Source organism: Carcharodon carcharias, chromosome 23 (assembly GCF_017639515.1).
Source record: "Carcharodon carcharias isolate sCarCar2 chromosome 23, sCarCar2.pri, whole genome shotgun sequence".
NCBI classification, from domain to species: domain Eukaryota; kingdom Metazoa; phylum Chordata; class Chondrichthyes; order Lamniformes; family Lamnidae; genus Carcharodon; species Carcharodon carcharias.
The window spans coordinates 11,867,899-11,880,916 of NC_054489.1; the positions used below are offsets into that span (position 1 = coordinate 11,867,899).

Below are 13,018 nucleotides of genomic sequence, written 5' to 3' on the forward strand. Positions count from 1 at the left end.
ATTTAGGTTTGTGATTTCAAATCCACTGGTCGCAATTTCAAATGTAATACGAGGCAACGTCATTGTGATAGGGAGTGCTCAGGCAAACTCAAACCGGGAACAGCCCAGTGCTAAAACTCACTATTGATGGCCATATCTGGGAAATTTTACGCTGCAGCAAACACAGAGGTTTTTCTCATTAAGACTGATAGAGCCGTGAGTACTGTTGAATAAAGTCACTTGAGCGTTCCTTAGCTTTCTGACTTAGTAATGTGTTGCCACAAAGGCAATGCCCTGTTCAACTGGTGTTTAAGGCTGCCCAGCAATTTCTGAAGAAGCTCTTCTTTCTTCCTGGATATTATTCAAAAAAGGTTTGCCTGCATAAAGAAAAAGCTGTAGTTTGTTTTTTTTAAGAGCAAGGTGCTGGGTTTGATGACACTCCATGCTGAGTTAGTTGATTTTTTTAAAACAGGTGATAGAAGTGTTGCAGTTGTCTCTGTGATAGGAAGAGGAACCCACCATGATTCCTGTTCCTCAGCACTAGTGAATGAAAGTGCGCTTTGCGTGAACTTTCCTCCTCAAACTTACACACAAGATTGAACAGCTTACTATTGTGTAGTCTCTTGCATGAAGACTCTCCAGTTGGGTGAAGTATAGGATAGTATCCGAACAGAATTAGGGCAGTGGGGGAGAAAGGTATAGGAAAGAAAAGACGATCTTCCAAACAAAACGCTGCCCATCTTTATCCCATTTTCAGAAACATCTTTGAATGGTGTCCTTCTGCTGTTGCAGAGATCCACTATTTGGAGCCTCCACCTGCATGGCTGAGCCACTCACTCCTATGGTCCATGTGTATCTGAGGAAAAACTCTGTTAATTTTAAGTTTGCTGTTAGGCCTAGTGTGTGGGGAGACAACGGAGCTAGTCTTGATCTGCTGCTTCCTAAATTAAAAGCAGAAAATGCTGGAAACATTCAGCAGGTCTGGCAACACCTGTTACCTCTCTTTCTCCCTCCACAGATGCTGCCATATTCCTGAGTGTTTCCAGCATTTTCTGCTTTTATTTCAGATTTCCAGCATCTGCAGTGTTTTGCTTTTTGCTGAAAAAAAGACATGCTGTCAAAGTTTTTCATCTTGCACTCATCAGGACAGATGCAAGAATGCTAAATTTCAAAGGGTGCAACAATTTATATTGCATAAGGGTGCTGACTGGTTGGCAAGTCGGCTCTGACTGGTTGAGATGTTGCCAGTCAACACCCTTTTCTCATGCAGCATAAATTGTTGTTCCCTTTGAAATTTGCCATTCTTGCATCTTTCCAGATGAGTGCAAGATGAAAAGCTTCGACAGCATGTCTCTTTATTCAGCAATACTCAAGCGACAATTTGTTTTGCTTTTGTGTTGTCAGCTTGTTTTTTACATTATCTTGCAACTTGCAAAGACATTTCCTTTCTTTTGAGGGGGAGTGCTTTGCTGAAACCCTATTCTATTGTACAAATGAAACACCCTCCAAGCAGTCCCATTTTACTTTGGTAGTTCCAAGACCTCAACAAAGCCCAGAGCCTTTGGGAGAGATGGAGGTAAATTTAGGAGGAAGGCAAAGAAAGAGCTGCTGATTAATGACAGGAAATATTCCAAAACTCCTACCCTGTCACATTTGAGGCACATGTAAAAGTCTCTGCAATATGATGATGGAATTTATCTTTATAAAAAAAAGAACAACCTTAGCTAAAGTCGAAGGGCTGGTCCTGCACTTTTAAACTAAACCGTTGTACTCATTTCAGCCTTACACAATATGTTCCTTTTGAAATCTCCATGTTGGACCTGATCCAACATCAGCCAAGAGAAAATTGTACAGTATAGCCAATTTAAAGGGATCCTGAGTCTTAAGAGATCCATTTACGTTTCGGAATTAATTAAAGGGGAAGTGTAATCTACTAAATTGCCATATAAGCCTGAAAGTTGAAAACGTACACTTACTGGCGCCTCCCTGTCTCTCAGTTCTGTGGGGTGAAATTCCTCTTTTAACGAAGAGCAGGAGATTGCCTGTTTTTTTTTCCTTTCTCCAACACCACCCACCGACCCCCCCCCACCCCCATAATTAATGGCCCCACCAACCAAGTCATTCTCAAAAGATCACACATTTGGAAGCGTTACATTTATGTGACTCCATTGCTGCATTTTTAGTACTGAGGACAAAAAGGAACATTCGGTTTTCTCAATCTTTTTTTAAAAAGCCAGTGTCTGTCTCGAGTATTAACATTACTGAGCAGAACAGACATTTGGTGAAGAATTCATCCTTCCCAATCACATCGTAAATTGGGAGTAACCCTCATGATCACCTGTTGCGCCCTCTCTCTTCCCCCATGACGTTAATAAAGTAGTCTTAACACTGGAGGCTTTGGGCCTGACACTCCTGCTTCTTTCAGTGGACTGGGTAAAAATTTCTAAAAACATAAAATATAATTTCTAAAATAACTGGAAACTGCTTCTCCCCCATGCCCCCCCCCCAAAAAAATAGAAAATGTATGCAATATGTGTTATAAATTTTCAGTGAATTATAATTTGCTGCAAAAACAAGTCTGTCTCTGATCTCTTCTTCCGTTTCTCTTCCCTGCCCAATCTCATTTTGACTGGACAAAGGTGGGAATCCTATCCCAAACAAATTTAATTTCTCCTGCTCTGTCTTTATGGTGCAGTGGTTAATGTGTCCACCTCTGATTCCTCTCTGAACCATTTTAACCCAGTCTGTACCTGTTTCAAGGGGGTAGCCCCGAAATTAACACAGCTCCAACAGGAATTTAACACACTTGCACTAACAGTAGAGAAATGAAGATGGTTAAACCCACAAAAAAAAATGTCAGCTCCAAGCTATAGACCAATGGTTTCACGCAAGAATTAGGGTTCCAAAGCACTGAAATACAAGAAGGTATTGGTAAATGCCCAGATGCCAACCACAGAACTCAGCACTATGTGAACAATACAAATGATTACCCTTCCCCTTTTTTCGCAGACCAGAATGTGAGATAAAAGGAAGAAAAATACATGTTAGTTTAATACTATGCCAAAAGAAATGTTGGTGGAGCTTGTGGTGTGCAATAAATACTGTGTAAAAGAGAAACCAGTGTTAGAGAAATGTTCAGAGAACAGCAGCAGAGCAAGGTTACCCTGCTGCAGCCTGTGCAATGTTTCTGTACTATTTATGATGCTGTTAACTAATAAATTACAGAACTGTCTATACAAGTGTTTTACATTTTTGATGTACATGGTAGCTTAAAGAGTGGCAGAATGCCAATATCACTGTAAATCAAAAGTACTTGTACTAGCTCTCTCCCAGCCTCCAAAATAAAGCAGGCTCAATTGCCAAATTCATTTCCCAGTGTGGCACTGGTCCACACAGACTGGAGAAGTTCCAGGTCCTTATTGCGTTAGCTGAACACAGTCAGGATGCAGTGATAAAAGTCACTAAAGAATACGCTTTGAGGTCCTTATGCCTAGGAAGAATAAAAAAGACATACAGCCTATAGCACTGAAACAGGCCATGCTCCACATAAGCTTCCTCCCAGCTACTTCATCTAACCCTATCTGCATATGCCTCTATTCCTTTCTCCCTTGTTTTTACCTAGCCTTCCTTGGATAATATCTATGCTATTCACCTCAACAACTCCATATGGTAGCAAGTTCCATATTCTAACCATCCTACTGGGTAAAAAAGTTTCTCCTGTATTCTTTATTGCATTTATTAGTGACTATTTTGCTATTTTATATGTATGCCCACTGGCTCTGGTCTACCCCCCACTGCACCGATTCCCCCATCAAGTAGAAACACCTCTATGCCTACCCTGTCAGACTGTTCCATAATCTTAATAACCTTCATCAGATCAACCATCAAAAATGCCTTTTTTTCCCTCTTCAAACATACAAAATAGGAGGGGTAGGACACTCAGCCCCTCGAACCTGCTCTGCCATTCATTAAGATCATGGCTGACCTGATTGCAACCTCAACTCCACATTCCCACCTACTCCCAATAACCTTTCATCCCCTTAATTATCAAGAATCCATCTACCTCTGCCTTAAAAATATTCAAAGACCCTGCTTCCATTGCTTTTTGAGGAAGAGTTCCAAAGACACTCTAACCTCTGAGAGAAAATAATTCTCATCTCTGTCTTAATTGGGCGATCCCTTATTTTGAAACAGTTACGACTACTTGTAGATTTCCTCACAAAAGGAAACATCCTTTCTACGTCCACCCTGTCAATACCCCCCAGGATCTTATGTTTCAATTACGTCAGCTCTTACTCTCCTGAACTCCAGCAGATAGAAGCCTAGCCCGTCCAACCTTTCCTCATAAGACAACCCACCCATTCCAGGTATTAGTCTAGTAAACCTTCAAAGGCTTGTAAATCTTTGTAAATCTCTATCCTAGACACTGGGGATGCTCTGTTGTTGAGTATATTAAAGGCTGCAATCAATACATTTTTGAACACAGGGAATCAAGGGATTGGGGAGTGGGCAGGAAAGTGGAGTTGAAGATCAGCCATAATACTGAATGGCAGAGCAGACTCCAAAGTCCAAACAGCCTACTCTTGATTCTAATTCTTATGTTATCCTCTCTCTCTTTCTCAGACTCACACTTTCTATCTCTTCTCTTGCTTTCCCCCTTCCTAACCTACCTCTTAAAAATTCTCAAGGCCGATCACGACAAATGGGAAACTCTAGCTTACAATCGATGCAAATGGCAACACTGGCTGTGGGCAGGAATTCACCGCCATGACAGTATGTAGTTTCAGAAGCTCCACGCCAGGTCTGCAAACAAGGTGTTAGCAGGGATTGTCCCGTATCACTGGCAGGGGACAAATTTCAGGTGTGGCACATGTTGCAGGCTTTGATTTTCTAGAATTGTTCTTGTTCAGCCATCAAAAGAAGTGCAGCAGATCACCAAAGTTCTGAGGTTGCATTCCCATCATCTCCTGCAGATGGAAGGATGCCAATCAATCAGCCAGCCAACCTCCCTTGGTCCCTCGGAAAAACCCAGCAGGTCTGGCAGCATCGGTGGAGAAGAGCACAGTTGACGTTTCGGGTCCTCATGACCCTTCAACAGAACTAAGTAAAAATAGGAAAGGGGTGACAAATGTCTAAGGTAGAACCAGACTGTTCACAATTTTATATTTGACCTTGAGATGACCTTCAGGCCACAAAAACCGTGTCATCACTAAGGCCACCTATTTCCGCATTGCCCAACACCGCCCTGCCCCAGATCATCTGCTGCTGAAACCCCCAACCAGCTTATATTTCACCCCTTTCCTATTTCTACTTGGTTCTGTTGAAGGGTCATGAGGTCTCGAAACGTCAACTGTGTTCTTCTCCACCGCTACGGCCAGACCTGCTGAGTTTTTCCAGGTATTTCTGTTTTTGTTTTTGCTTTTGCTTTGGATTTCCAGCATCCGCAAGTTCTTTGCTTTTATCCTTTGGTCCCTCCTCACCTGACCTTTCACTCCCTCTCCACCTCCAGCCACTAAGTGTGAATTTTCTCAGTATTTTTTTTAACTGTATGAAATGGTCCTGTGGATCTGTTGACCCTTTTCTCAGAGTCAAGTTCTTTTCCTGGCCCCACCCCACCCCACCCCACCCAGGCTCTTACCTGATGAGAGGTAAGCCTCACAGTTCTGGTCACATCCTTGGGTCAAGCAGCCATGAAAGGTCATCATCGGCCTGAAACGTGAACTGGCATTTTTGCTCCGCAAGATGCTGCCTGACCTGCTGCATATTCCCAGCGATTTTCTCCCCCCCCCCCCACCCCACCGGCTGTTTTATTTTAGATTTCCAGCCTTTGCAGTATTTTGCCCACTTTTTGTTTTAATTCGAGGAAAGGTTAAGAGTCGGAACGTTTTCACAGGTCGCTGAGTTCAACCGGTTCTCAGCTCCGCCACTAGGGGGCGGGGTGGAGAGCGCCCGCCAACAGGAGTTGAGGACCGGGGGAAGGGGCATCTCTTGCGCTTCTCTCACACTCGTTGGTGTCAGTGGCCGGCGCCGTTGACGGTTGCCATGGGCAACGGAGGCCGCGGAGAGGCTACGATGGCGGAGGGTAAGTCTGGTCCGGCCGGGTCGGGGTCGGGGGCGGGGTCGGGGGCGGGGAGTGGAGTGGCCAAGGTGTCCAACTCTGACCCAAAGGCCGCAAAAATCCCCATCGCAGCTTCAAAAATAATAAAACATTTCCGCGCGGCAGCTGAAACCCCGAATTAAATAGGACGAACACTCCCCACTTCCCGTCCACCCATTCCCCACCCCCCCCCCCCCGTCCACCACCCCTGCCGTCCTCCCATCCCCCCCGCTTCCCCTCCCCATCCCCCCTCACCCTACTCCCCCACTCCCCACCCCCTCCTCCCCCCCTCCCCACCCCCTCCCCATCCCCCCTCCCCCTCCCCCTACTCCCCCACTCCCCTCCCCATCCCCCCCTCCCCCTCCCCATCCCCCCTCCCCCTCCCCCTACTCCCCCACTCCCCACCCCCCTCCTCCCCCCCGCTCCCCAACCCCCATCCTCCCCAACCCCCCTCCCCCTGCTCCCCAACCCCCTGCTCGCCAACCCCCTGCTCGCCAACCCCCTCCTCGCCAACCCCCATCCTCCCCCCTCCTCCCCAACCCCCATCCTCCCCCCTGCTCCCCACCCCCCTCCGCTCCCCTCCCCCCCCGCTCCCCAACCCCCTCCCCAACCCCCTCCCCAACCCCCTCCCCAACCCCCTCCTCGCCAACCCCCTCCTCAACCCCCTCCTCAACCCCCTCCCCAACCCCCTCCTCGCCAACCCCCTCCTCAACCCCCTCCTCAACCCCCTCCCCAACCCCCTCCTCGCCAACCCCCTCCTCGCCAACCCCCTCCTCGCCAACCCCCTCCTCGCCAACCCCCTCCTCGCCAACCCCCTCCTCGCCAACCCCCTCCTCCCCCACCCCCATCCTCCCCCCTGCTCCCCACGCCCATCCTCCCCCCTGCTCCCCACCCCCATCCTCCCCCCTGCTCCCCACCCCCATCCTCCCCCCTGCTCCCCACCCCCATCCTCCCCCCTGCTCCCCACCCCCATCCTCCCCCCTGCTCCCCACCCCCATCCTCCCCCCTGCTCCCCACCCCCATCCTCCCCCCTGCTCCCCACCCCCATCCTCCCCCCTGCTCCCCACCCCCATCCTCCCCCCTGCTCCCCACCCCCATCCTCCCCCTGCTCCCCACCCCCATCCTCCCCCCTCCTCCCCCACCCCCATCCTCCCCCCTCCTCCCCCACCCCCATCCTCCCCCCTGCTCCCCACCCCCATCCTCCCCCCTGCTCCCCACCCCCATCCTCCCCCCTGCTCCCCACCCCCATCCTCCCCCCTGCTCCCCACCCCCATCCTCCCCCCTGCTCCCCACCCCCATCCTCCCCCCTGCTCCCCACCCCCATCCTCCCCCCTGCTCCCCACCCCCATCCTCCCCCCTGCTTCCCACCCCCCTCCTCCCCCCCGCTCCCCAACCCTCTCCTCACCCCCGCTTCCCACCCCCCTCCTCACCCCCGCCCCCCACCCCCGCCCCCCACCCCCCTCCTCACCCCCGCTCGCCAACCCCCTCCTCCCCCACCCCCTCCTCCCCCACCCCCACCCCCTCCTCCCCCACCCCCATCCTCCCCCCTGCTCCCCACCCCCATCCTCCCCCCTGCTCCCCACCCCCATCCTCCCCCCTGCTCCCCACCCCCATCCTCCCCCCTGCTCCCCACCCCCATCCTCCCCCCTGCTCCCCACCCCCATCCTCACCCCTGCTCCCCACCCCCATCCTCCCCCCTGCTCCCCACCCCCATCCTCCCCCCTGCTCCCCACCCCCATCCGCCCCCCTGCTCCCCACCCCCATCCTCCCCCCTGCTCCCCACCCCCATCCTCCCCCCTGCTCCCCACCCCCCTCCTCCCCCCGCTCACCCCTCTCCTTCCCCCCCGCTCCTACCCTCCTCCTCCCCCTCTCACTCCCCCCTCCTCCTCCCCCTCTCCCCTCCTCCTCCCCCCTCCCCCTCCTCTCCCGCCCGCTCCCCCCTCCCCCCTCCCGATTCCCCCTCCCCCCCTCCCGATTCCCCCTCCCCCCTCCCGATTCCCCCTCCCCCCCGCTCCCCCCCTCCCCCCCGCTCCCCCCTCCCTCCCCCCTCCCGCCCGCTCCCCCCTCTCCTTCCCCCCCCGCTCCTACCCTCCTCCTCCCCCCTCTCACTCCCGCCTACCCCCCCCACCCGCTCCCCCCCTCCTCCCCCCCTACCCGCTTACCCCCCTCCTCCTCCTCCTCCTCCCTGCCGCTCCCCAAACCCCTCCTCCCCAACCCTCTCCTCCCCCCGCTCCCATTCCTCCTCCCCCCCATGCTCGCCCCCCCACGCTCCCCCCCCATGCTCGCTCTCCCCATCCTCCCCCACTCCCCCTCCTCCCCCACTCCCCCTCCTCCCCCACTCCCCCTCCCGCCTCCCCCCCCACCCGCTCACCCCCTCTCCTCCTCCTCCTCCTCCCTGCCGTTCCCCAAACCCCTCCTCCCCACCCCCATCCTCCCCCCTGCTCCCCACCCCCATCCTCCCCCCTGCTCCCCACCCCCATCCTCCCCCCTGCTCCCCACCCCCATCCTCCCCCCTGCTCCCCACCCCCATCCTCCCCCCTGCTCCCCACCCCCATCCTCCCCCCTGCTTCCCACCCCCCTCCTCCCGCCCGCTCCCCAACCCTCTCCTCACCCCCGCTTCCCACCCCCCTCCTCACCCCCGCTTCCCACCCCCCTCCTCACCCCCGCGCCCCACCCCCCTCCTCACCCCCGCTCCCCCACCCCCTCCTCCCCCACCCCCTCCTCCCCCACCCCCTCCTCCCCCACCCCCTCCTCCCCCACCCCCACCCCCTCCTCCCCCACCCCCACCCCCTCCTCCCCCACCCCCACCCCCTCCTCCCCCACCCCCACCCCCTCCTCCCCCACCCCCATCCTCCCCCCTGCTCCCCACCCCCATCCTCCCCCCTGCTCCCCACCCCCATCCTCCCCCTGCTCCCCAACCCCAATTCTCCCCCTGCTCCCCACCCCCCTCCTCCCCCCTGCTCCCCACCCCCCTCCTCCCCCCTGCTCCCCACCCCCCTCCTCCCCCCTGCTCCCCACCCCCCTCCTCCCCCCGCTCACCCCTCTCCTTCCCCCCCCGCTCCTACCCTCCTCCTCCCCCTCTCACTCCCCCCTCCTCCTCCCCCCTCCCCCTCCTCCTCCCCCCTCCCCCTCCTCTCCCGCCCGATTCCCCCTCCCCCCTCCCGATTCCCCCTCCCCCCTCCCGATTCCCCCTCCCCCCTCCCGCTCCCCCTCCCCCCCGCTCCCCCCTCCCCCCCGCTCCCCCCTCCCCCCCGCTCCCCCCTCCCCCCTGCTCCCCCCTCCCCCCCGCTCCCCCCTCCCCCCCGCTCCCCCCTCCCCCCCCGCTCCCCCCTCCCCCCCGCTCCCCCCTCCCCCCCGCTCCCCCCTCCCCCCCGCTCCCCCCTCCTTCCCCACTCCCCCCCGCTCCCACCTCTCCTTCCCCCCCCCGCTCCTACCCTCCTCCTCCCCCCTCTCACTCCCGCCTACCCCCCCACCCGCCTCCCCCCCTCCTCCCCCCCCCACCCGCTCACCCCCCTCCTCCCCCCCTACCCGCTTACCCCCCTCCTCCTCCTCCTCCTCCCTGCCGCTCCCCAAACCCCTCCTCCCCAACCCTCTCCTCCCCCCTGCTCCCCACCCCTCTCCTCCTCCCTGCTCCCCTCCTCCCTGCTCCCCTCCTCCCTGCTTCCCTCCCCCTGCTCCTCCCCCCGGCTCCTCCTGTTCCTCCCTCTCCTCCTCCCCCAACTCGCTCCCCCTCCTCCCTCCTGCTCCCCAACCCCCTCCTCCCCAACCCCCCTCCTCCCCCTCTCCTCCCCCCTCCTACCCCCTCTCTCCCCTCTCCTCCCACCTCTCTCCCCTCTCCTCCCCCCTCTCCTCTCCTCCCCCCTCTCCTCCCCCTCTCCTCCCCCTCTCCTCCCCCTCTCCTCCCCCCCTCTCCTCCCCCCCTCTCCTCCCCCCTCTCCTCCCCCCTCTCCTCCCCCCCGCTCCCCTTCTCCTCCTCCCCCCCCCCGCTCCCACCTCCCCCCCGCTCCTACCCTCTTCCTCCCCCCTCTTCCTCCCCCCTCCTCCTCCCCGCCCCTCCCCCCCCATCGTCCCCCCCGTCACTCCGCTCCCCCCCGTCCCCCCTCCTGCTCCCCACTCCCCCCCTCCCGCTCCCCCTCCCCCCTCCTCCCCCCGCTCCCATTCCTCCTCCCCCCCAAGCTCGCCCCCCCATGCTCGCCCCCCCACGCTCCCCCCCCCATGCTCGCTCTCCCCCTCCTCCCCCACTCCCCCTCCTCCCCCACTCCCCCTCCCGCCTCCCCCCCCACCCGCTCACCCCCCTCCTCCTCCTCCTCCTCCCTGCCGTTCCCCAAACCCCTCCTCCCCACCCCGCTCCTCCCCCCTGCTCCCCTCCCCTCCCCTCCTCCCTGCTTCCCTCCCCCCTGCTCCCCCCCCACTCCCCCCCCCACTCCCCCCCCCGCTCCTCCCCCCCGCTCGCCACCCTCTGCTCCCCACCCCCTCCTCCCCCCGCTCCCCACCCCCCTCCTCCCCCCCGCTCCCCCCGCTCCCACCTCTCCTCCCCCCTCCTCCCTCCCTCTTCCTCCCCCCGCTCACCCCCGCTCCACCCAGCTCCTCCCCACCCTCCTCCTCCCCCACCGCTCCCCACCCTCCTCCTCCTCCTCCTCCCCGCTCCCCACCCCCATCCTCCCACCTGCTCCCCATCCCCATCCTCCCCCCTGCTCCCCATACCCCTCCTCCCCCCTGCTCCCCATCCCCCTCCTCCCCCCTGCTCCCCATCCCCCTCCTCCCCCCCGCTCCCCCCTCTCCTCCCCCCCGCTCCCCCCTCTCCTCCCCCCCCGCTCCCCCCTCTCCTCCCCCCCGCTCCCCCCTCTCCTCCCCCCCGCTCCCCCCTCTCCTCCCCCCCGCTCCCCCCTCTCGTCCCCCCCGCTCCCCCTCTCCTCCTCCCCCCCCGCTCCCTCCTGCCCCCCGCTCCCTCCTCCCCCCCGCTCCTACCCTCTTCCTCCCCCCTCCTCCTCCCCGCCCCTCCCCCCCATCGTCCCCCCCCGTCGCTTCGCGCCCCCCCCGTCCCCCCTCCTGCTCCCCACTCCCCCCTCCCGCTCCCCCTCCCCCCTCCTCCCCCACTCCCCCTCCTCCCCCACTCCCCCTCCCGCCTCCCCCCCCCAACCGCTCACCCCCCCTCCTCCTCCTCCTCCCTGCCGCTCCCCAAACCCCTCCTCCCCACCCCTCTCCTCCCCCCTGCTCCCCACCCCTCTCCTCCTCCCTGCTCCCCACCCCTCTCCTCCTCCCTGCTCCCCTCCCCCCTGCTCCTCCCCCCTCCCCCCCCCACTCCCCTCCCCGCTCCTCCCCCCCGCTCGCCACCCTCCGCTCCCAACCCCCCTCCTCCCCTCCGCTCCCCACCCCCCTCCTCCCCCCCGCTCCCCACCCCCTTACTCCCCCCCGCTCCCTCCTCTCCTCCCCCCTCCTCCCTCCTTCTTCCTCCCCCCGCTCCACCCAGCTCCTCCCCACCCTCCTCCTCCCCCACCGCTCCCCACCCTCCTCCTCCCACTTGCTCCCCATCCCCCTCCTCCCCCCTGCTCCCCATCCCCCTCCTCCCCCCTGCTCCCCACCCCCCTCCTGCCCCCTGCTCCCCACCCCCCTCCTGCCCCCTGCTCCCCACCCCCCTGCTCCGCACCCCCCTCCTGCCCCCCGCTCCCCGCCCTCCTCCCCCTCTCCTCCCCCTCTCCTCCCCCTCTCCTCCCCGCCCTCCTCCCCCCTCTCCTCCCCCCTCTCCTCCCCCCTCTCCTCTCTCCTCCCCCCTCTCCTCTCTCCTCCCCCCTCTCCTCCCCCCTCTCCTCTCTCCTCCCCCCTCTCCTCCCCCCTCTCCTCCCCCGTCTCCTCCCCCCTCTCCTCCCCCGTCTCCTCCCCCGTCTCCTCCCCCGTCTCCTCCCCCGTCTCCTCCCCCCTCTCACTCCCCCCTCTCACTCCCCCCTCTCACTCCCCCTCCCCCCCCCACTCCCCCCCCCCGCTCCTCCCCCCCACTCGCCACCCTCCGCTCCCCACCCCCCTCCTCCCCTCCGCTCCCCAACCCTTCCTCCCCCCCGCTCCCCACCCCCTTCCTCCCCTCTGCTCCCCCCGCTCCCACCTCTCCTCCCCCCTCCTCCCTCCCTCTTCCTCCCCCCGCTCACCCCCGCTCCACCCAGCTCCTCCCCACCCTCCTCCTCCTCCCCACTCCCCACCCTCCTCCTCCTCCTCCCCGCTCCCCACCCCCATCCTCCCACCTGCTCCCCATCCCCCTCCTCCCCCTGCTCCCCATCTCCCTCCTCCCCCCTGCTCCCCATCCCCCTCCTCCCCCCTGCTCCCCACCCCCCCTCCTCCCCTCCGCTCCCCAACCCCTCCTCCCCTCTGCTCCCCACCCCCTTCCTCCCCTCTGCTCCCCCCGCTCCCACCTCTCCTCCCCCCTGCTCCCCATCCCCCTCCTCCCCCCTGCTCCCCACCCCCCCTGCTCCCCATCCCCCTCCTCCCCCCTGCTCCCCATCCCCCTCCTCCCCCCTGCTCCCCATACCCCTCCTCCCCCCTGCTCCCCATACCCTTCCTCCCCCCTGCTCCCCATCCCCCTCCTCCCCCCTGCTCCCCACCCCCATCCTCCCCCCTGCTCCCCACCCCCATCCTCCCCCTGCTCCCCAACCCCAATTCTCCCCCTGCTCCCCACCCCCCTCCTCCCCCCTGCTCCCCACCCCCCTCCTCCCCCTGCTCCCCACCCCCCTCCTCCCCCCTGCTCCCCACCCCCCTCCTCCCCCCGCTCACCCCTCTCCTTCCCCCCCCGCTCCTACCCTCCTCCTCCCCCTCTCACTCCCCCCTCCTCCTCCCCCCTCCCCCTCCTCCTCCCCCCTCCCCCTCCTCTCCCGCCCGATTCCCCTCCCCCCTCCCGATTCCCCCTCCCCCCTCCCGATTCCCCCTCCCCCCTCCCGCTCCCCCCTCCCCCCCGCT

General features: G+C 60.8%; 1 protein-coding gene across 1 annotated transcript in view; it reads left to right on the plus strand.

Annotated features, from left to right (window-relative positions):
* The first annotated feature begins 6,021 nt into the window (after nucleotides 1-6,021).
* Nucleotides 6,022-13,018, plus strand: part of LOC121269251 (leucine-rich repeat-containing protein 46-like) — a 32,604-nt gene continuing 25,607 nt past the window's right edge. Inside the window, exon 1 of the mRNA XM_041173809.1 lies at nucleotides 6,022-6,061. Coding sequence (XP_041029743.1) covers nucleotides 6,022-6,061 — 40 coding nt within the window. The remainder of the gene's footprint in view (nucleotides 6,062-13,018) is intronic.